The sequence below is a fragment of the Xenopus tropicalis genome, chromosome 5 (assembly GCF_000004195.4).
Source record: "Xenopus tropicalis strain Nigerian chromosome 5, UCB_Xtro_10.0, whole genome shotgun sequence".
Lineage (NCBI taxonomy): Eukaryota > Metazoa > Chordata > Amphibia > Anura > Pipidae > Xenopus > Xenopus tropicalis.
Window position 1 is genome coordinate 66,317,885 of NC_030681.2, and position 20,948 is coordinate 66,338,832.

General features: G+C 38.1%; 1 protein-coding gene across 2 annotated transcripts in view; it reads left to right on the forward strand.

Moving 5' to 3' along the window:
* Positions 1–4,808: 4,808 nt before the first annotated feature.
* nkain2 (Sodium/potassium transporting ATPase interacting 2) overlaps positions 4,809–20,948 on the forward strand; it is a 468,016-nt gene continuing 451,876 nt past the window's right edge. For both annotated transcript variants that reach the window (XR_004222782.1, XM_031902662.1), the window contains exon 1: positions 4,809–5,380. Coding sequence is in view for 1 of the 2 variants with exons in the window: in XM_031902662.1 (XP_031758522.1) it covers positions 5,327–5,380 (54 nt within the window). In the remaining variant the exon portion in view is untranslated. The remainder of the gene's footprint in view (positions 5,381–20,948) is intronic.

Below are 20,948 nucleotides of genomic sequence, written 5' to 3' on the forward strand. Positions count from 1 at the left end.
GCAGTCTATGGAAAATATCTACCTCCAAGCAAAAAAAGGTATAAGATGCATTATTCTAAACTTGCTACAAAATGACAGATCCATGTAATTATCTTTATAACCAATAATTCCAATTAATAATAATAATTCAAATTAATATAGTATTGTGACTAGTAACACACCTATATATTTGGAAAACAAATACAAATCAGGCATGTAAACAGAAACTACTTTGTTGGGTAAATAATTGATTTGACCTTGACCTATATAGGCCTAAATGACTGCCTCACCAAGAAATAATTACAAATCTTTTTCTATCATGTAAGTTGGTCAAAATAAACTTTATTTACACTATATAAATTATTTAAATCTTGTTTCCTTCAGCCTTGGACTTCACAAAGACAGTAAGCAGGTGGACGCTATTTTGTGGGCATTGTTAATAAAGCAAGCTGTACGTCATCCCACAATCTTGTACCATAATGGGGGGCCTGAAGCATAAGCCCATGCACACAGTTACAATGAGGAGGTAAGGGAATGTGAGGAGGGCAGTGACATCTAGGAAGTGCAGAATGCCTGAGGCATAGAGGTGGAGCCGATAATATATGATTGACACTTTTTTTTAAATACCTATACAGGTATGGGACCTGTTATCCAGAATGCTGGAGGACCTGGGGTTTTCTGGATAAGAGGGTCTTTCCGTAATTTGGATCTCCAAGTCTTAAGTCCAGTAAGTACAAGGTTCTGTTTTATTATTATAGAGAAAAAGCAAATCATTCTTAAAAAAATCTGAATTATTTGATTAAAATTAAGTCTTTGGGAGATGACCTTCCCCTAATTCGGATCTTTCTGAATATCAGGTTTCCAGATAAGGGATCCCATACCTGTACTTATAAATATTACAGGTATGAAAGTTAGTATGCTCTATTCCTAGTAGCTTCTGCAATTTTCCAGCCTTTAAATGGGGATCACTGTCCCTATTAGCCAACAAAATATTGCTTTGTGAGCTTACAACTTTATTATTGATACTTTTTATTCCTTATTTTTCCTTATTTTTCTGTTTAGTCCCCTCCTATTCATATACCAGGCTCTCTGTCAAACCACTGCCTGGTTGCTAAGGTAAAGCAACAAGATAGATGCTAACATTCCAAACTGGGGGCTGCTGAACAAACAGCTAAATAACCAAAGAACCATGAAAAATAAAAAATTAAAACCAATTGCAGATTGTCAGAGTATCAATGTCTGTGAACTACCCCCTTAATAAAAAAAAAATAATTAGTGTTTGATTCATTTGAAAAAGACTTTTATTTTACAGCTTTTTTATGTCTGGGTGTGGTGACAGCTTCCCTTTAAGCACAAACCCTACCAGCCTTCAGGTGCCCATCCAAATAATGTGTCACACGTTCTATTCATTTTATTTTATTTTGGGGTTGTCCGTAAACTTGTATTAGTATTTAGAGTTTGCAGAGTTGCCAGCTGCCCCAAATATGCAGTGACACACTAATTTTCCTTGTATCCTTCTGGGCAAGTCTGAATCCTTACTGGGTTGGTGTTTTTACTATCAATCGATGTAAATATGAGATGTGGTGTTGCCTATACTATATTAGTTCAAACATTTCAAAAACCATTCCAAGGTACAATTTAGGGGTCATATATGAGCTGGAATGTTGTGCACAAAAAAACATTTTTTTTTTTTTTCCAATGTGTCTACCAGCTTTAAAAAACTGCCGCAGGTCTCTGCTCTCCATTTCAGAGGACAGAGACCTAAAGCTGTCCCAAAGAATACAAAGCTAACTGCTTGTGGCAGTGCTGTATTTATTATGGATGGGGGGTTTGGCAGCTACACATAATGCAGCTATACAGAGCAGAGCTTTCGCATTTTTCAGGCCCATCTCCAGTCCGTTCTGTGTAGCTGCACTCAGGTGGAACTGTCTGTCAGTGCAGCTATACAAGTGCTGTGTATGAGAGAGGATCTGTTTCTCTCTACTTGCCTACAAAACACAGGTTAAGAGAAGCAGAGACAACACAGTGTGACCATAGTCTCATACTACTTATAGTTTTTATAATAGTTTTCTTAAAATACAGCTGCATTTCTATTGCCATGTGTGGGCACTGTACTTTATTTTGGTATTTACTTATGGTGAAAAGAAGTGTAAGTGCTCTTAGATCTCTAAGAGGTGCAAGGGCGTGTCCCCTTATTTAGGCAGCACTTCTTCCCCAGGTCTGGCTACTCTCTGCACTTCACGTCAGGTAAAAAACTTGGTTGGTGCAAGCTTGCCCTGTCCTTACCCCTGCTGTCCATCAGCATTCCCCAACTTGCACATCTACACTCATTTGTGCCTATGTGCCACCCCCATCCACCCCTAATTAATACAGCACTGCTGAAAGCAGACAGCTTTGTAATTATTGGGGCACCTGTAGGTCTCTGTGCTCTGAAATGGAGAGCAGAGACCTGTGAAAACTTTTCAAAGCAGGAAGACATTATGCACATTGCAAAAAAAATGGCAAATTGCACCTAATTTTAACATTTTGTTCACAACCTTCCCGCTCATAAAGGACCCCTAAATTGTACCATGGAATGATTTTCAAATGTTAGAAACTAATATACCCATGGGCAACATCACTGGTGATATTTAGGTCCATTGTTGGAATGAGTGTATGTAATGTGAATAAAGGTGAAGATAAGCCATGCCCATGGCACCCCAGTCACGAATTGACCCAGTAGAGAAGTTTATGCCAAAACTCAATAAAACATAATATGTCACATTTTATTATTTGAATAAAAGGCTTGATTCTATTTTTAGATCACACACAATGATACTGATGGCAAAAAACAGGTACTGTATGTTTGATAGATTATTCATTCCAGCTCTTCTTACCTCTTCATCTAAAATTAAATTGTTTTATCCTGCAAAAAGCAGGATATAATAAAGCAGTAATAATAAAGCAGTGCCAAACGCTAATTTGATTCTGAAGATAAATTACTGTCTTGTAACCTAGGATTAATTCACACTGTACCATCTCAGGTGGCAGAGGTTGGCTATTCTGTGCTGCACCTAAAGTTGGGCGCTCCTTTGCCAAAATACCTTCTCCTGAGACTGCAAAGTATCCCACAAAAACATTAGAACATGACAGCATCTCATATACTGTTTTTTAAAGGTATATATAAAAAAGCTACTACAGGTATGGGACCTGTTATCCAGAATGCTCAGGACCTGGAGTTTTCCCAATGTTTCTGTAATTTGGATCTCCACACCTGAAGTCTACTAAAAAAAAAAAAATTAAACATTAAATAAAATATAAATTAATGCATCTTAGTTACCATCAAGTACAAGGCACTGTTTTATTATTACAGAGAATAAGGAAATCATTTGAATTATTTGATTTAAATGGAGTCTATGGGAGATGGCTGTACCCTAATTTGGAGCTTTCTGGATAACGGGTTTCCCATAACAGATCACAAATCTGTACTTTAAAAAGGGTTAGTTAAATAAAAGTATGTTTCAGCTAGGATGTATTAAAACCTGCTGCACCACTTCCCACAGACTGTAGCCCTATGTCTGCCTCAGCCCCTTGTTTTTGCCTAGAATAAACTGCAGGTGCAGTGTGACCCCTTGAGATACAAGGCACTGGATGCAACACAGAGATGAGATGAAAGTGAGATGCAGAGAAGGTGAGGAAAATCTAGGCTGCTGTGTGTGGGAAGTGAGACAATATTTCAAATAAAATATGCTTCTGTAGGGCCTTTAGTCTCACCATTTAATTCCATTTGTTATGCTTGGGTGCAGATATATTAGCAGCCATTAGTGGTCTGTGGTGCATGAGGAGATGGAGTTCTCAGGTTAATAAGCACATATCTGCAGGGGAAATATGTAGTAAATTTCAGGATTTTGTTATTGTATTTTGACCTGATTGAAATATTAAAGACTTATTCATCTCTATCAGAAAATTCAAAACACTTTCTTTTATAATCAGTGTGTTCTTAGAGAAACTGACACCACCAAAAATAGAATGATTTTATTACCCCTTTTCTGGAACTAAGATGCTACACTTGTTTAACTCAGATAACCCTCAGCCATCTTCCAACTAATACACAGAATAAGACTGGAACTTATTACTCGTCCCCACTCAGACTAATGAATATAAATATTTAGGAATGTTACATTAATGCATTTGGTGACAAGAGGTTAACATAATATATGGGAAGAGAAAATATGATATACATTAGGAAAGAAAATGTGAGCCTCTGTTTTATAATTTCCTTGCACATATTGATTTCTGTGATACATAATATGTTCTTTATAATAATACAGAATGTTACTTTAGCTGCTTGGGGAGTTCCTATCTTTGTGAGTGGTATGATATTATTAATGTACTGATACTATGCAGCATTGCAATTGTTCTCCAAAGGGCATATGTTTCAATGCAAAAATTAAAAGGCAACAAAATGACCACTTTACACAACTGCTTTTCTGTAATAATTTACTGACATTTTTAACAGCAAACCAGAAAATGATTTATTTCTACAAATATTGAATTCCTGTACAGCTATGGAGCAAACCCTACAACGAGAGCCTGAAAGAGCAGAAACAATCTTTATTGGAAGGAAGATAAAAAAACATATCATTTGGTTTAACTGAAGCTCACGTGAACTGTGCATAACCCAGACAAGCAATTTATGTAAGTCTGCCCTAATTTGGATTGAACAAAAAACAGTAGAAGCTTCTAACTTGATCATCCCCCTCCTCTCCCCCTCCTCTCTCCTTCTTTACTCTCTATACCTCCAAAAATAGCCCCTTCCCAACACAGTGTGGGTTAAATCTCCGTACTATAATGCTGATGAAGGGTGTTCAGGGTTGAAAATCTGTCAGATGAGTAAGACAAGGAGGAGAAAGAGGTGGCAAGAAACTGAGAGGAATCCCCCAGCTCCCAGCCTCCTCCTCTTCTTTTACCTCCTCCCTTTTCCCCTTGTGTGGATGAGAGCATCCCTTCTCTGCTGTGTGGAATATACATGCCTAGGAGCCCCATTGCTGGCACCATGCAGGCACTATTAAGCTGCCTGGGAGAAGTGTCTGCAACAGCACAGGCACATGTGAGCAGTTGGTGAGTGGATCAGCCCCTGCTGTCCGGCTCCCAAACGCTGCTCTTAGCACTGAAGGTATGCTGGTGCTGCAGGTGAGCCTCTAGGTCCTAATGCCGATCCCTCTTCACTCGGTGCTGATTACAGGCATTTCAAAAAACAACAAAATCCAGGACAGGACCAAACATTTCTCTCTACTCCATCGGCTGTTTGACTTTGCTTGGAGGAGGCTGATTGCTTGTGTTGGAGATCAGGCTCGGCTGGGAAATCATGGGTGTTTGTAGCGGCAGGTGCACACTGCTGGGTATCTGTGGGATTCAACTGGTAAGTCTCACCTGGCTTTATTTATATGGAGGTTAGAAATGGGAGGTGGAAAACAGCATCCTGTATCTTTGGGACTCCATTTGGCTAAAACACCCACACCCCACAGGAAGAAGCAATTAAACCCCCAGACAGACTTCAGCCCTAATTGCTAAGGAACAGCATGGGAACAGAGGGCTCCAATATGAATGAATGCTTTGTACAGTATATACTAGGGACATAATAATGCCTTCTGTCCTTATTCAACTAATGCTGCATGTGCTGCATTGTCCTTTGCCACAAAGTGTTAAACCCCAGGCTAAAATTGCAGTGTATGTGCCATGCATTGACTGGGCAAATTGGCTTGGTACCTGGCAAAAAGGAGACAGGACAGAGCATCATGTATATCCAGTGCCTTGATCCTAGTATTTGTTTGGATTATGCCGAATTTGTTTGCAGTGCTTTCTCGTATATTTTATTTCTCATAACAAATTTTTTTAATTTTGTTTGCACAATTAAAGTTATACAGATGTATTTGATTTAAAGTATACTTGTGTAATAAAAAAGGTAAGTGTATTTCAAAATAATGGCAAGTATCACATCACATGATACATCAAGGCACACATTGTTCTAGAAATACATATTTAGTTGTATGATACATCGACACTATACAGTGTTTCCCATGCGGTATGCATGCTTTTCTGCATATATGTCTATAAAGTGAAGGGTAGAGCTTTTTCAAGGACTTTGACATTCTTTCTTGTTACCATCCAATGAAATCACAGAAGTTCCATCTCATTTAACATTATAGCACCAAGTAACAGATAGAAAGTGAATTAACTGCTACCTAACTGTATCTGTGCACAATTTGTCATGTCCTGCATCCCAACAGTGGGCAAGCTGATTGCTTACTGAGAAATAGACTGATGAGCAGAAGGACCAGTTGCACTGAGGAGAATAAACAGAAAAATGACGTTGTTCCGCATAACCTTTTGTTTAGAATGTCAAGCCACTTTTTCAGCAATGTTATACTTTGGGAAGTGGATTTGGGTGTCCAAAAATTCCTCAATTTGTAGTAAAAAATGGATGGTTAGTTTTAAAAGTAAGGTCATCTAAGGCAATGAACTTGGTAATATAAAGCAACTGTGCTGTACAGTTTTATTTTGAGAGCTAATTATGTGGAAAGGATTCTTTGTGTGCTTAAGTCATTTTATCAATTAGTTGTTACCCATTATCGCAAGTATGTTATCATATCATATGCAGTGCATTGCTTTGCCTTTGTGCAGGCCCATGGCTACAGCAGTTTATTTTATCTCGGTTTGCCACAGTATAATGTTAAATGAAGGTTAAATGTAGCAGATGTAAAGTGCCTTTTGTATGTGTGAGTCCTGCTCAATGAACATTTTGTGGCTTGCAGCTGAGTTTTTTTATTCTGGGCTGTAAATTATGTGCATTACTAAAGGTGGACACTAGTTGACACTAGACATACAATTTATTGTTACATTCAAATGCTGCTTAGCATTAAGATTCCTTGTATGTAAACTGAAACTAAGTGATTAGCTTGAAGTCAGTTTTTAAAAAAAAACATGGAATACTTTAGTGTCACTGTGCTCATTTGCATTCCTGCTTTAATATTTATACTGTTTTCATATTTATTAAAATGTTATATTAAAATATCCAAACCATTTTTTTTTTACTTTTTGCTATTGACATAGGCTGAGTTGGGTTTTGTAAGGTTATTGCTAAACCACATCTTATAATATTATTTGGGGTTAAGGTCAACAAAGCATTGCACTGAGAAATGTGGCCATATTTTGCAGTGTATATTTCTGTGAAAAAGAACAGTTTATAGTAACAATTTTACTGTACTGCATTACACAATAATATAGTCTGAGTTAAGAGATAAAATGATTGTTTAATATTGTATGTTACATATGGTACTGCAGATTTTCATCAATTTAGCAGCAATACAAAGCAGCATGTTAGCTCACAAAGACTATTTATTGAAATAATATACAGCCTTGTGTACCTGCATACTGTATAGCAGCATTAAGCTAATTTTATTCATTAACTTTATGATAGGATTATTGTTCATACTAACTCAACACGGATATATATTAGATATATTTCTAATCTGAGTTCTTCCTTCAAGACAAAAATAAAATATTAATGCCTTGTGGTATTGAATTAAAAAAAACAAATGCAGCCTGCACAAAGCAAAATTATCATTGTATTCATGCTTTTGTATACTTTGATCCATGGCAACACATAAATGCAACATTTACAGTAAGAGATTCTGTACCTTTAAGGGCTTTAACTGTCTTAGGAAGGGCAGGCAGGATTTTGGTGGTTAATAGGTAGAACTGGGATAGGTAGGAGAGGGGTGAGGCACATAGGAAGTGAGGACAGGATATTGAAAGATATTAGAGAGAAAGGAAGAAAAGACCTGTTTTACCTGTTGAAAGCCAAAGATTGTAATGGAAGAGCTAAGGGACCTTGGTGTGGCAGAAGAGAGCTATCAGCTGGGTGCAAAAACTGGCCCAAGGTATGGTGAGCGGTGAGCAGAGCAGTGGGGCAGGTTGTTCTCCCCAGTGTGCACCCCACCAGGAGAGCGTGCCCACCAGAGAGGATAAGCCCAGGCTCCCCTAAATGGCCAATGGAGAAAGTGCAGCTCCTCCCCTGCATCATGGTCTGCTGGCAGGAAACACAGGTGCAACACACCTGCCAGTATGGTAGTCATGCAAGGAGGGCAGGCTGTGGCAGGCCCTGTTGGAGCTATTTCTGAGCTGCTGGCAATGAGCAGTGGCCACAGGAGGAGTGGGACAGGGTGAAGTACTCCTGCTGGCCCAAGCAGCAGGACTGAAGGATGGGCCTCAGCAGAAGCATTTCTCCCCCAGCACCTGAGGCAGAATTGGAAGCTACTGCATGTGGGAATGGGGGCAGGTGGGGAAGCAGGCAAGAGAGGGACTGTACTACTCATAGTAGAGGCAGTAGTTGGGTGTCTGTTAAGGGAAGTCTGGTAGCAGTTACTGGGATTCAGGAGATGTACACACCATGGTCTTGACACCTAAGGCTCTGCTGTGGGTCACGTAGGCTGGAGCAAACCAATTCACTGGCACATCTGGGAGCAGTGGATATGGATCTGGAATACAATGGGATTACCCAGGGGTCAAGTGCCAAGCAAAGTTCTGATTACATGGGAGTGGTGCATATGGTTAATAGGTTGTTTGTGGGCTCCTTGCTGTTTTTTTTCTTGTTGATGAGGTTGGTGCTTGCATGTCTTAAACATAATATCTGGGGAAAACCATCTCCCTGGGTGGTAGAATGCCATTGAAGATTGTCACTCTCAGTTACAATGGGAATGTTTCAGAGCAGCTGTGCCAAAAGTGGAGGAAGTGGGTTGGCCATGCCTGTACTATTTGGAGGCTGGGATCTCAATTCTAGGTGAAGTTATTGATGGCTCTTTGGCCCCAACTACTTGGTTTGCATACAGGAGATTTTGGATAGAACAGAAGGAGCTAATGACTAGCTCTGGCCAGATTGAAGGTGAGGAGCTGAGAATTGTTGTCATGGTTATTTTCCAGGCTGCTTTTAAATTCTGTTCATTGAGAAAGCCTTGGCTGCCATGTGTTTTCTTTTCAACTCAACAGGCCAAATTGACTTCTTAGTTCATTTGGTCATAAGTGGTACAAGCCAGACATTGTCATTTCCCTGTTAGGGCAACTCTTTGCTAAGCTGGGGACAATTTGTTGCAAGTACCCGTTATTCCATGGGGTTCTTTCTGCGGAGATGTTTGAGTTGCCCCAGATAAGGTAGAAACTTGGTTGCAAAATTTAGGCCAAGAAGGGTGTTGGGATTTCATTGAATGTTTTTTTTTTGGGGGGGGGGGGGATTGATTTCCTATATCTAGGATTATGGATTATGTAATGCTTTTGGTAGAGTTAACTGGCCCTTACTTCACCAGGGAAGAGTCCCCCTCCCTAGGTATCAGTTTGTTTGAGCTAAGGTAGGCATTAGGAGAGTCGGGGCTCTCCCAAGGACTTTAGCACACATTCTTTTTCGATCGGTGCTGCCACTAAGGCTGCAAGATTAGGTTTAAGGAATCAGCTGGGCTGGTGTGAATCAGCCTCTTTCCAGTTTTATATTAAATTGAATTAGCTGATTAGTGTTTAAGGTCTTAACGGTTTTGTTCTATGTGGTTTGTTTTAAGCTTATTTTGCGGTTCATGGTAGGGTGATTGTTTGGCTGATGGGCCATTCATTCATCTACTGAGTGCAGCAGAGTGCAGTTTACACCAGAGGAGCACTCAACTGGGCTTCTTCAAGGAACAAGTGGTTGAGAGAGTATAGGGTGGTATGTGTGCCATGATTTGGAAAGAATGGTGGAGTTGTTCCCCAGGATTAGGATAGCTTTTGGCATTATGCTGATAGCTGGGATACTACTGAAAGGAGCAGGTAGGTGGTGAACAGACAGGTTAGTTGGCTGGGTGGTTTTGTGGTTTACCACAGGGGGCTAGACCCACTGTTGGCAGGTTAAGTGAGGTCAGATGGTATACATCTAAATAAAGTGGATTTAGATATGTTTTATTGGGTCTCCAAAATGGGACTGACTGGACCCTTTAGGTGAGGTCTTGGGTGTTGCCTGTCCTGCCTAAGAGGTCATGCAGCCCGGACTGTGGTAGAGACATGCTTACTAAGAGGGAGGGTGGTCCATAGTGCTGGTCCTAACAGCCTCTCCCAGAAACACAGTAGAAGGGAAATGTCAATTGCAGCCCTGCATTGACTTCTGTCTGTTCAGCTGCTGTTTATATATGCCAATAGCTGGTTTAAATGCCTGCCTGACTGTCCCCTAACTAATCATGAGGACTCATTTACGATCACAAGCATAGTAAGTAATGTGCAACTTCCCAAAGAATAGGGAACACATGTGACTGGCATGCAGAAGACCGGAAATTATGCCAGGTAGACTTGAATATATTCTGTGTGACTGTGCTGGATTTGTGACAGAATAACTACACAGTTGCATTAAATTTGCAAAACTGGGCGCAGTTGCATTGGGAGTATTTACATCAGATTTAATGCCTTTGTTCCCGCAGTTATGCTGGAAATCTAGGGAAAATGCTGCATAGTAGCATGGCACTTCCACTCGAAATTGTGTTTGAATATACTTAAATGAGCCCTATTAAGTATTCTGGGAGTTGTGGTCCAAATAAACTGGTGTTAGCTTTCAGAAGGAGCCATCACTCACTGAACTGTGAGCCAAGTCACATTATAGCAAACTGTTACTGCTACTTAAGTGGTATTCTCATGTAAACCACTGGGTGAGACACATGTAACAATGCAAATGTTTTCTTTTGTCTCCCCTATACAATGCTGAAATCTTCGTCAGCTCTCAGGAAACCTGATGATGGAAGGGTAAAGGGGGTCTGAGGCATCAACAATCATTTTCTCTCATTGTATTTAATGTATTTGGGGCTAAAGTTCCAACTGCTTCTTTGCCGTTAATGTATTTTGGATGCCACTAGCCTCTCTCACTGTATTTAATGTATTTTTGCTGTCACTACATCTGCCCCTCACTGTAAAATGTATTTAGAATCTGGAATTATTCATAAAAGTCAACGTACCATTATTTACAAGTGCATACTGTGAGTGTGTATATATCTATATCATCTTTACTGTACAAGCTGTGTATTTTAGCTGGCAGTGAAATACCTGAAAGGCGGGAGGCGTTATAGTTAGGAAAAACATGTTTTTACATGACAGTATGCCCTTAAAATTTTAAAAAACTTTAGTTAAAATACTTTTAAACTTAAGCTCAATGAATAGGGCCTGGATTAACTCTACATTTTGCCTGTTGTTAATCCAATTAAGAGTATAATTGGATTGCATATTTTTAGATCCCAAATACATGACCTTACATTTATCAACACTGAATTTCATCTGCAACTTAGCTGCCCAGATTTCCAGTTTCTCAAGATCTCCATGCAAAAATGCCACATCCTGGATGGAATTAATTGGCCTGCATAGGTTTCATCTAGTTTGCTTTTTTTCTGTGCACTAATCTGCCTTGCAAAGAAAGCTTCAGTTTCCCTATTTAGCTCAAGAAATAGCAGAAAAAAACTGATTTTTGGTCATTAAAACAATAGGTAAAAAATATATTTAGCCCAAGTATCCACCCCAATGCAAATATTATTATCATCTATGTTCTAGGTTAATATGGACTCTACTTAATGGATAAGAATTACTGGCAATAAAGGCAAAAAACAAGAAAAATTATAATGTTTGTGTTCACATTTCATGATTTCAAAACCAAAATTAACTTGCTTATGCAACTGAAATAATGCCCTTGGTGACTGTGGGCAAATCACTTACTGCATTGGCACTTAAGCTCATTTTCCTTGCTTTTAAAATTCTAGAATCCTTATTTCTATTTATATATTTATATATCCCTCAAGTATATTGGTATGGGCAGTACAAGCAGAATACTATTTTCTTTGTGTTGATATATTGCTTCCTATGGTTATAGCTTGTACTAAAGTAGGAAATTTCCTGTAAATGGCATATTCGATCTTGAAATTAGCAGTGTACGCAGAACTGAACATTAGGCAGCAATTTACTTTACATGATGTGATTTATACTTACTTTTCTGCTTCATTATCATTGCTGATACAGAAGAGCATGAAGAATTATCTTCTACTTTCTCTGGAGACATTTCAGTTCACAGTACAGTTGCATAAACATCTCTGTGCAATGCAATGCTTTTTCAACTAATAATTATCTCAAACCTCACATTCCATAGCAACTTTAAGTTTACACAGATTAGCCCATAGTTTTAAAGCAGGCATTTTTGCTATAACCTTGCTAAGTAAGTTGGGTTATGTAGTTCTTTCCAAGTGTCAAGTGGTCATTTACATTTCCTCCCTGCAGAAATGCTCCCTTGGCTGCACTGTGCACCTCGTGTTGGATAAAAAAAATCTGGGGCAAGGTGCAAAATACAACATAATTGGATGCAGGCCAGACCTGTCCATACAACCTGCCATTGGGCAGGCGGTACAGAGGGGGCTCCATTCTGGCATGCACCCCCTACCCCTCCCCTAACTGAGACAGTATTCAACCATGCCATACAACAATGAAGGCAGTGTGGAAAGGACTTAAAATGTATCACAGTTTAAAATGATGATCACATGTTCCTGTTTTTATAGAAACCTGTCAGTACTTTAAATACATTACTGTTGATGTTTTAAGTGTTGAAATTCAATTTCTGCCCGATGATCTTGGCATTTATGTATATGCCAATTGAGGGTCCATTCTAATTAACTGTCTGCTGGCCTGTCAAAAGTGTTGCATCTTGTCAGCAGATGCATGGTTCATTAATAGATGAGAAAGTAAGCAGTTCTCCTTTGCTTTACTTAAATGCAATTATTTGGGCAACAATATTTTCCTATTTAGCCAGTCATAGAGTATTCATCTGTTCAGCTCAAGGGCCAAACTGTGGATTAGCTTCAAGGCCGGCTTCCACTGTCCCGTCTTCCCTGGCTGCTGAACTTAAATTCCAGATTTATTGCTTGGCTAGGGGGTGGTGTTTAGACTTCATTAGCTTGAGACGCTGTTTGATTTTCCACTCCATCATGTATTTACTCTGTCCTGAAGCCTACCATCATGTCTGCATCATCAGTAGAGCAGCAAGGGGAAAAGCCTGCTCTAGTGGCATAGGTAAGCAGGGCTGTTTTAATAAAATGGACAAAAGGGGCATTTGCTTAGGGCTTACCAGCAGACATTTCATTTTGGATACATTTTGGCAGAACCATGTAGGGTAAGTAACATGTCTACACACAAGGCTATAGACTGCAGCTGTAAGAATGTCAGTAATGCTTTTACATCGATGCTAACAAATATCTATAAAAAGGCAGAATGGGTCAGTAACATATGAGCCTCTACTTTTAAATTAAATAGTGCAGGTAGAATAAGAAAAGTAAAAGGCTTTTAGGCTTGTGTTGTTTACTAGTGCAAATGTGCTTTATAGACAACCAAGAGTTTAAAAAAACTAGATATTTTACTTTCCTTTGAATGTAGCTCTTAAAGACGAGAGCTGCAAATATCTTTTCACTGCAGAAAATATTTTTTTCAAGCTGTCTATATGTTGCCCATATAAGTTGTATATAGAAAACTGCTATAAAATAAAAAATAGTTGTTTATTTGCCTTCTTTGTGCACTACTGGATTTTCCCATCTCCTCATTACAGTGCCTGATGACGAGGTGGGTTTGGACTGTTGCACTTAAGTAAGAACAAACTGTAGATATGTATTTTTTTTTCCTATATAACATAAACATCAATAAATGAATCTAAAATTGTTTTCCTTCACCTTGGCTACTTGTAGTCTGTCTTGCTGTTTTTGCCCTCAGAGTCATCAGTCTATTGTGTTCAAAATATGGGTAATTTTTGGCTACACCTCAACTACAGCAGGAAGTTTCTTTCAGATTCACTCATCGGTAGTACCTGCTAAGATGCCAGCAGTAGCTAGTTTCTTTTCTGCTGGTCACAGCACATGCCCTGTGCTACTCTCAGTTAGCTGAGCTTTGGGACCGACTTACAACATACTACATACATATAAAGTCACAATACAAAACTCATTAGTAATTACATTAATTGAGATTCTTATTACATGATAGTTCAGAAACCAATGTAATTAGCATTGGAATTTAACAATCAGCCATGTTGATAATTTAAATTTACCAGAATTTACCAGACAGAGTCTTGTGGAAGCTTCAGTGACACAGAACAATAGCTGCAATGTGTCACAAACAGCTTCAAATGAGACCCTGAAAGTCTTAGCCTTTTATAGATGATAACAGGGTCGAACTGGGGGGTGCAGGGACCACCAGGGCTGCAGCCCCAGGGGTCCCACAACCCCCAAGGTGCCTCCTCCGGCAGCGTCCCCCGTCATGCAACACTAAACCCCCTCCCCGCAGGGGCCCCTGTCCGACGTCTTCCCCGAATGTGTATGTGAAACGGGTTGGTATCCCGGCGGCCCAGTCTGACCCTGGATGATATCTCAAAAGTATTTAACACCCCTTTACAACTTTCTGTGTACTCTGTGAATACAGCTGTGCAAATAGCAAAGTACATACATATATAGCATATTTGTATACTTTAATCTCCTAACTCACCTGCCTTGGGTTGTTCTTTATAGGGGATACTGGAGGATTTTATGTGTCCTTTCATAAGTGAGCGTCTCAACAGGCATCAGCTTATATGGCAGACAAACCTTATTTTCTTATTTTTAACGTTTTTTTATTGGTGAATAAAGTAAGTTTACAACAACAATTTTACAGTAGTTTTAAATTATACAATGTGTATAAAGAAAATAAAATAGAAAAAATAAACAGGAAAATAAAGTAAGACCTTGCATCATTTCTTGTGCAAGTAGTTTAGTGTTAATTGTAGATTCACCAATTTTATAACTATCCACAAGTAAATAACAGAAAACAGATAAAGTAGAAAAAAAGAAGAGAAAGGGGACAGTAGAACAGAAGGAGGATATTAAGAAAATGCTGTCTGGAAACCAGGATTTTTTTTTTTTTTATAGGTAAAGAATTCCTTCAAGGACCATCCATATAAACCTTATTTTCTACTTGAAGATTTGCAGTGACGGAAAGATGCCAACCCGGCCGCACTCATGTAAAGATCCAGTAACTCGAAACCTGGCCAGGCCCCACATGTGGCGATTTTCGATCTTTCGTGCAACCATCGGTCACACGAAAGATCGTTCCAAACCTCCACTAACGTTCAAGGCTGAATCATCAGATATGGAGGTAGAAACAATAGGATTTTTACCTCCTTCTGCTGATTCAGCCCTGAACAAAATTTTGCTTGGGTGCCTTCAATGAGGCCCGATCCAAAATGTTAGGAATCCTAACTTGAGATGCCAGATTTCTTCAATATTTTCTGCAGATCTGGGCCAAGTGCACATGCTCATTAGAGCTTTTAGCTTCTATGTTTGGATTTTCACTCTAGAGCATAGGTGTGTCAGACTGGAACATACTGCTTATGTTTGTAAATGGTAAATATACTAAATACACCACCTTGTGTGATCAGATTTTTAGATTTGTGCATGTGAATAAATAGATTTACAGAAAATGCTTCTGTCGCTCAGTACAACTTTATTTGTAGTTGTCCATAAGAAAGCTAGCCACCAAAATCTGTTTATACCTCTGGTTTAACAAATGTAGTTCAAGACCCAGTCACACTATTTACCTCCAGGTGTGAAAAATCCAGACTAGCTGTCAAAGTGACTGAAGTGAACTGGAAGCTTTCTGGTGCTTACCATTAGCAGACAAGAAATCTTGCCTTTTAAATAAAATTCCCATAGCCGTTCCTTGTACATTTTCTTTAAGATAAAAATAAAGCAGCTTAAATTCTGTTTTATTCTCTGAGCTGACTGACCCCACACAGCTATAATCACTTCTCAGCTTTGTGTATCTATGTTCCAAGAAATAAGAAATCAAAGCTGAGCTTTAAAGAAATCATGCATTGCAAGTATCTGCTTTCCCATAGGATCAAATATACTATTATAGCAAATAATGGAGTATGCAAATCTACAGTTGACTAGTAGAATGACAGAATATTTTTTTTGTTGATCTGTGTTATTACAGTTTTACAAGGATGGAATTCTCTTGAACTAATGTTTAAGAATAAAAATAAAAACCACCCGGAGGCTCAATTCATACCATCAAGAAAACCAGGACAACCAGATTTTTCTTCAGCCAGTGCTCCTTTTGAGGAAAAATGTAATTGACACAGGGACATTTTCTTCAGTAACACAATACAGCCTTGTTTTTAACGCTTCCTAGGTACCCCATGGCAAACATAGACTTATGCATACACATTAGTGTAATTTTTTTTAATGCCTTCCCACCAGTAATAAAGTGAAGGCATATGGTGGGAAGGCATATGCAGTACTTCTGAAGTCATCTGAAGTTTCTTGCTCAGTCTCCAGTGCACACCTGTGCATTGATTACTACAAATTAAATCAAGTAACCATTAAAAACAAATATCCATTACCTCTAATTTTTCAATTACTGTGTTTTTACTAAGTACGATATAAGATGGGGAATATAACTTAATTCATATTAGACAAGGTGATCAATGGAAAACTGCATTGAGAAATATAATTACTCAATTAACTCATAAAAACATTCCATTTAAACTGACTCAAACTGCATTTGAAACGCTTAAAACGTCCTTTACTTCAGCACCAATTTTCATTGTAGAAGTGGACACCTCTGGCCTTGCAATTGGTGCAGTTCTTACACAAAGACAGGGTCCAAAAGGTCTAATGCATCCCTGTTCATTTCTGCATCACTAAACTAAGAAGCTAAATACCCTGGTACAGTCCTGACTAATAATAAGAATTTGGAATTTTTAAAAACTGCTAAGAGACTTAATTCTTGTCCAGCCAGATGAGCCCTTTTTTCAAGCAAAGTAGATGTGCCTTCTAGACCTCTGGTCTTGGTCCTGTTTCCATTCCAAACTTAGATTAAAAAAATATTTTATTCTTTCAACAACCATGCCCCAGTTTATGGATGGAGATTCAGGAGGCTGTTAAGATTGATCCTGAAGCCCAAGATCTTCTAAAACAGGGTATTCTGGAGTTCAGTAAAAATTTTCACTTTTTCAAAGATTAACTCTTTGTCCTTGAAACTCTTCTCCAAAGGGTTTTTGACACTTATAGTTGATTAACAGGAATTTCTGGTGGCCTTAATAAATTCAAGGTTTTGTCAGTGGTTAAACTGTGCTAGGTGTAAGATTCCTAGGTGTCCTGTATGCTGCTGCTGATAATTTAGCCTTCCGTCTGCAGACTACAGCCAGGCTCAGGTTTTTTCCCTCTTGTAGAGTTCTTTTATAATAACACCTATTATTCTTCTATTCAGCAAACTTTGTTTTCTGTTACCTTATGTTACCATCCTTCCTTATTACCTTCTGCTCCTTCTCACTCATTGTTACCAGCTTTTGAAAAATGTCTGTCTACTCTTAGAGACCTTCAACGCACCTTACAGTCAACTCATTAGGATGCACAATTAAGAGCAAAAAAAAAATTTTTTTTTCTAAAAGGAAGCAAGCACCTTTATTTGTAGTAAGTATGATAAGAATGGCTTTTCAATTCATAATCTGTACTAGAAATCCTCTTTTTGAAATGAGCTAATTAAGTTGGGGTTATATAAATAAAGGTGCATAAACACCATCTGAAATTCCAGAAAAGTACATGAATACTGTATATACACAGACATACTTGATTCCACAGATTGAAAGAAAACTGTGATAGTAGGAACCTGTTCCCCTTCACCTATAGGGTCACAGTATAATGCAACTCCTACCTCAACTATATTGCAGTAACTAAAGCCTTCCTCGATGGAAAAAGTGTAACACTGTATGGCTGCATTTGCCTTTCCTGCAAATATCTTTGAACAATAAAAAACATTTTCTTAAAAATATATAAGTGGTCAGTGTTAGGAGTTAAAATATGTCATTTGTTAGAGTTGTAATAACATATTTAAATAGTTAAAGTAAGAAGGGTCCATGCATATTTTCACACGTCAACATTTGTCTGCTGCTATGCTATTGGTTTGCGCAAGCTGCAAAATGATAGCACGGTTAATATCGCTGATACCAATAAAGGTCAGCCAAATGTTATAATTTGTTGTACATATGGAAGGTCCTTGGATGAAATGAAGTATAAGCTATGGTAGCAGAAGCTGAACAAACTACTCTCATGTATTGCATTTGTTTCAAATGTGCACCTTAAAGAATGACTTAATTCTTGGTATAATCAACAGAAAACTAGAAAACAATTGTGAACATCAAATGTAGGCACCGCCTCTATTACAGTATATAATAAATGATATCCAGCAGCACCAAATGCTTATATTTTGTTAACTGTTGAATAGATTTTATGCTTATTTTAGATTAAGGCACTAATCATACTTGCAAAATATGTTTACAGCTGCATACAGTGGCATTATTACAAGATGCAGGCAGAGGTTATACCTGTTTTAGGTATTGCAGGAATCTTTGTAATTCTGTGTTACTCTACAATAAATATTTTTTCTATGTGTAAAAAGGTTGATCTTTTCAGCTGAGTATACTGGTAATAAAGAGTCAGTTCAGATGAATGCTGAAGAAGCCTGAAGCCATCAGTAACAGATCCTATTATTAATCAGACTTTTCAGGCCACTCATAATCTGTTAAACCTAAAGGTAAACATAAAATAGAATTTCCCTGGAAATCAGTAAAATGTCAAATTGTTTCTTAGTGAAAGTACATTGTATAATAGAACTTTGCCACTTTGTTAATACAATATAGTTTTAACAGCTGCAATATACTCATTAAGATCCCCAGGCTTGGAAGAGCCCACATAAGAACATAGTTATTAGCTCAAAATGATTGAACTGTTTCTGAATTTGTTTCCTCCCATTTAACGAGCAACTGTTAGTGAGCAAAACTGTAAGAGTCATTATTAGTAATGATAAGAATTATATAAAATTTATAACACTGGCATATATTATAATAAGTATGTGTCATTGGAAGATTTAGCATATATAAATAAAAGCTCAGAAACTAGATATTAAAAGATACAAGATTTGAATTCACCTTTTAATGCCTAAAGCCACTTAAGTACAAAAAAAAGTACAATAAAAATAGATGAAAGGATCAAATTGAATAGAAAAAACACTGTTCAGGAAAATTAGCCATCTGTTCAATGAGGAATATAAATGTAGGGCAAAGTCACTTAATCAGAGAATTCAGTTAACTTCTGGTCATAATAAAGATGTTAAGTAATGAACTAAATCCACGTTGCCAAGAAATTTTAATACTTTTTTCATAACAATATGCTGTTATCTGTCATAGCCCACTTCAGTGAAACAAAGGAGAAACCAGAAAAGTATGAATATTGAGACATGTACAGCAGTTTAGATTGTCTGTTCTATCTGATGGATGGCAGAGAGAAGGGAGTTTGAGAGTATTACTATGCTTTTTCTGGAATGGTCAAGAGAAAGCCATCTAATCTTGACTACACATCGCTATTAATCATAGGTAGCTGTGAATTTCTAATTACTCCAGCTAATTCTGCAGGACAAAAGTGAAGGACATCCACCCTTTTCATGGTGTATTTTTGTAATGTGCTATTTAAAAAAAGTGTTTAGACATTTTCAGACATCTCATACTTTATAAGTAAGTCACCCATGATAAGAATCCCAAACTGATTGCTCAGTGGTTGTAAAAAAAAATAAAATATAATGTTGTGTAGGTGCATGTGTGAGTTACTAATTTCAGATCAGTGATTTGAAATGCCAAACAAGCAACATGTTACATTTTTAGCAACAGGAATAAAAAGCAGAACAGATTAATATACCATTTAATAGGGCTATTTTACCATCTGGCAGGCACAATTGCTGCAGTGCATAATATTGTGACGCTTAGGGGCCTATTTATTATTCTGTATAAAATGAAATTCATAAAAAAAAGTGTAAATGGCAAATTTATCAAAGTGTGTATTACTTTACGCCTTTAAAATACCAGATGTGATGCCTTTTTTTCTGTCGATTTATTTTAAGGTGGTAAAGTTTGGTAATGTGTGCCCAACTTTGTTGCATTTTTTTACACTGCATAATAAATCTGCCCCTAGTGTGCCCCTGTTGTTGGTGATACAGTGCAAAATATGTTCTAGGGCTGTTTGTACCTTTGATGGCAACATCTGGAACAAGAATTATCTCAAAGGCTATAAAATTTGTCAAAGCATTTCTTTAAAAACTCTAAACTGCTTTTATAGCTTTAAGAGCTGAAAGGCTTAAAATGTAAATACTATGTTTTGTTGTTGTTGTTGCCCTATAGGAAACGACAGGCATGTGGTTACTATGTGCCTGTAGTTTCCTAGTCTCCTGCCTCTTCCCCTGCGCAGCCCACTCACTGTATGAAGAAAGAAAACAGTCTTCTCTGGTTCCTGGGTCCCTTCTGCCTCCTCCTCCATTTCGGTGATTTTGGTGCGTTTTTAATCATTTTATTGCAAATGTAGCCATTTTATTGCATTTTCAGTTCTGTATAGGTGTTGTTTGCTTGATTTTGTCTGTAAAACTAATTTGCCCAAGTCAAAATACTTAAACTGTGATTCTGTGCAGATTACAGATTTTAGCGATTTTATTGCATTTCAGATTGTTCTTTGTTACTTGTAGAGATGTAGCGAACTGTTCGCCGGCGAACTAATTCGCGCGAACATCGGGTGTTCGCAAGTCCGCAAATTCGCGAACTTTTCGTGATGTTCGCAATTTGGGTTCGCCGGCACCGAAAAAATCGCAAAACTTACGATAACGGTACGAATTCTCCGAAAAAATCGCAAAACTTCCGATAACGGTACGAAAAAGTCGCAAAACTTACGATAACGTTACGAATGATCCGAAACAGTCGCAAAACTTACGATAACGGTACGAATGATCCGAAAAAGTCGCAAAACTTACGATAACGTTACGAATGATCCGAAAAAGTCGCAAAACTTACGATAACGGTACGAATGATCCGAAAAAATCGCAAAACTTACGAT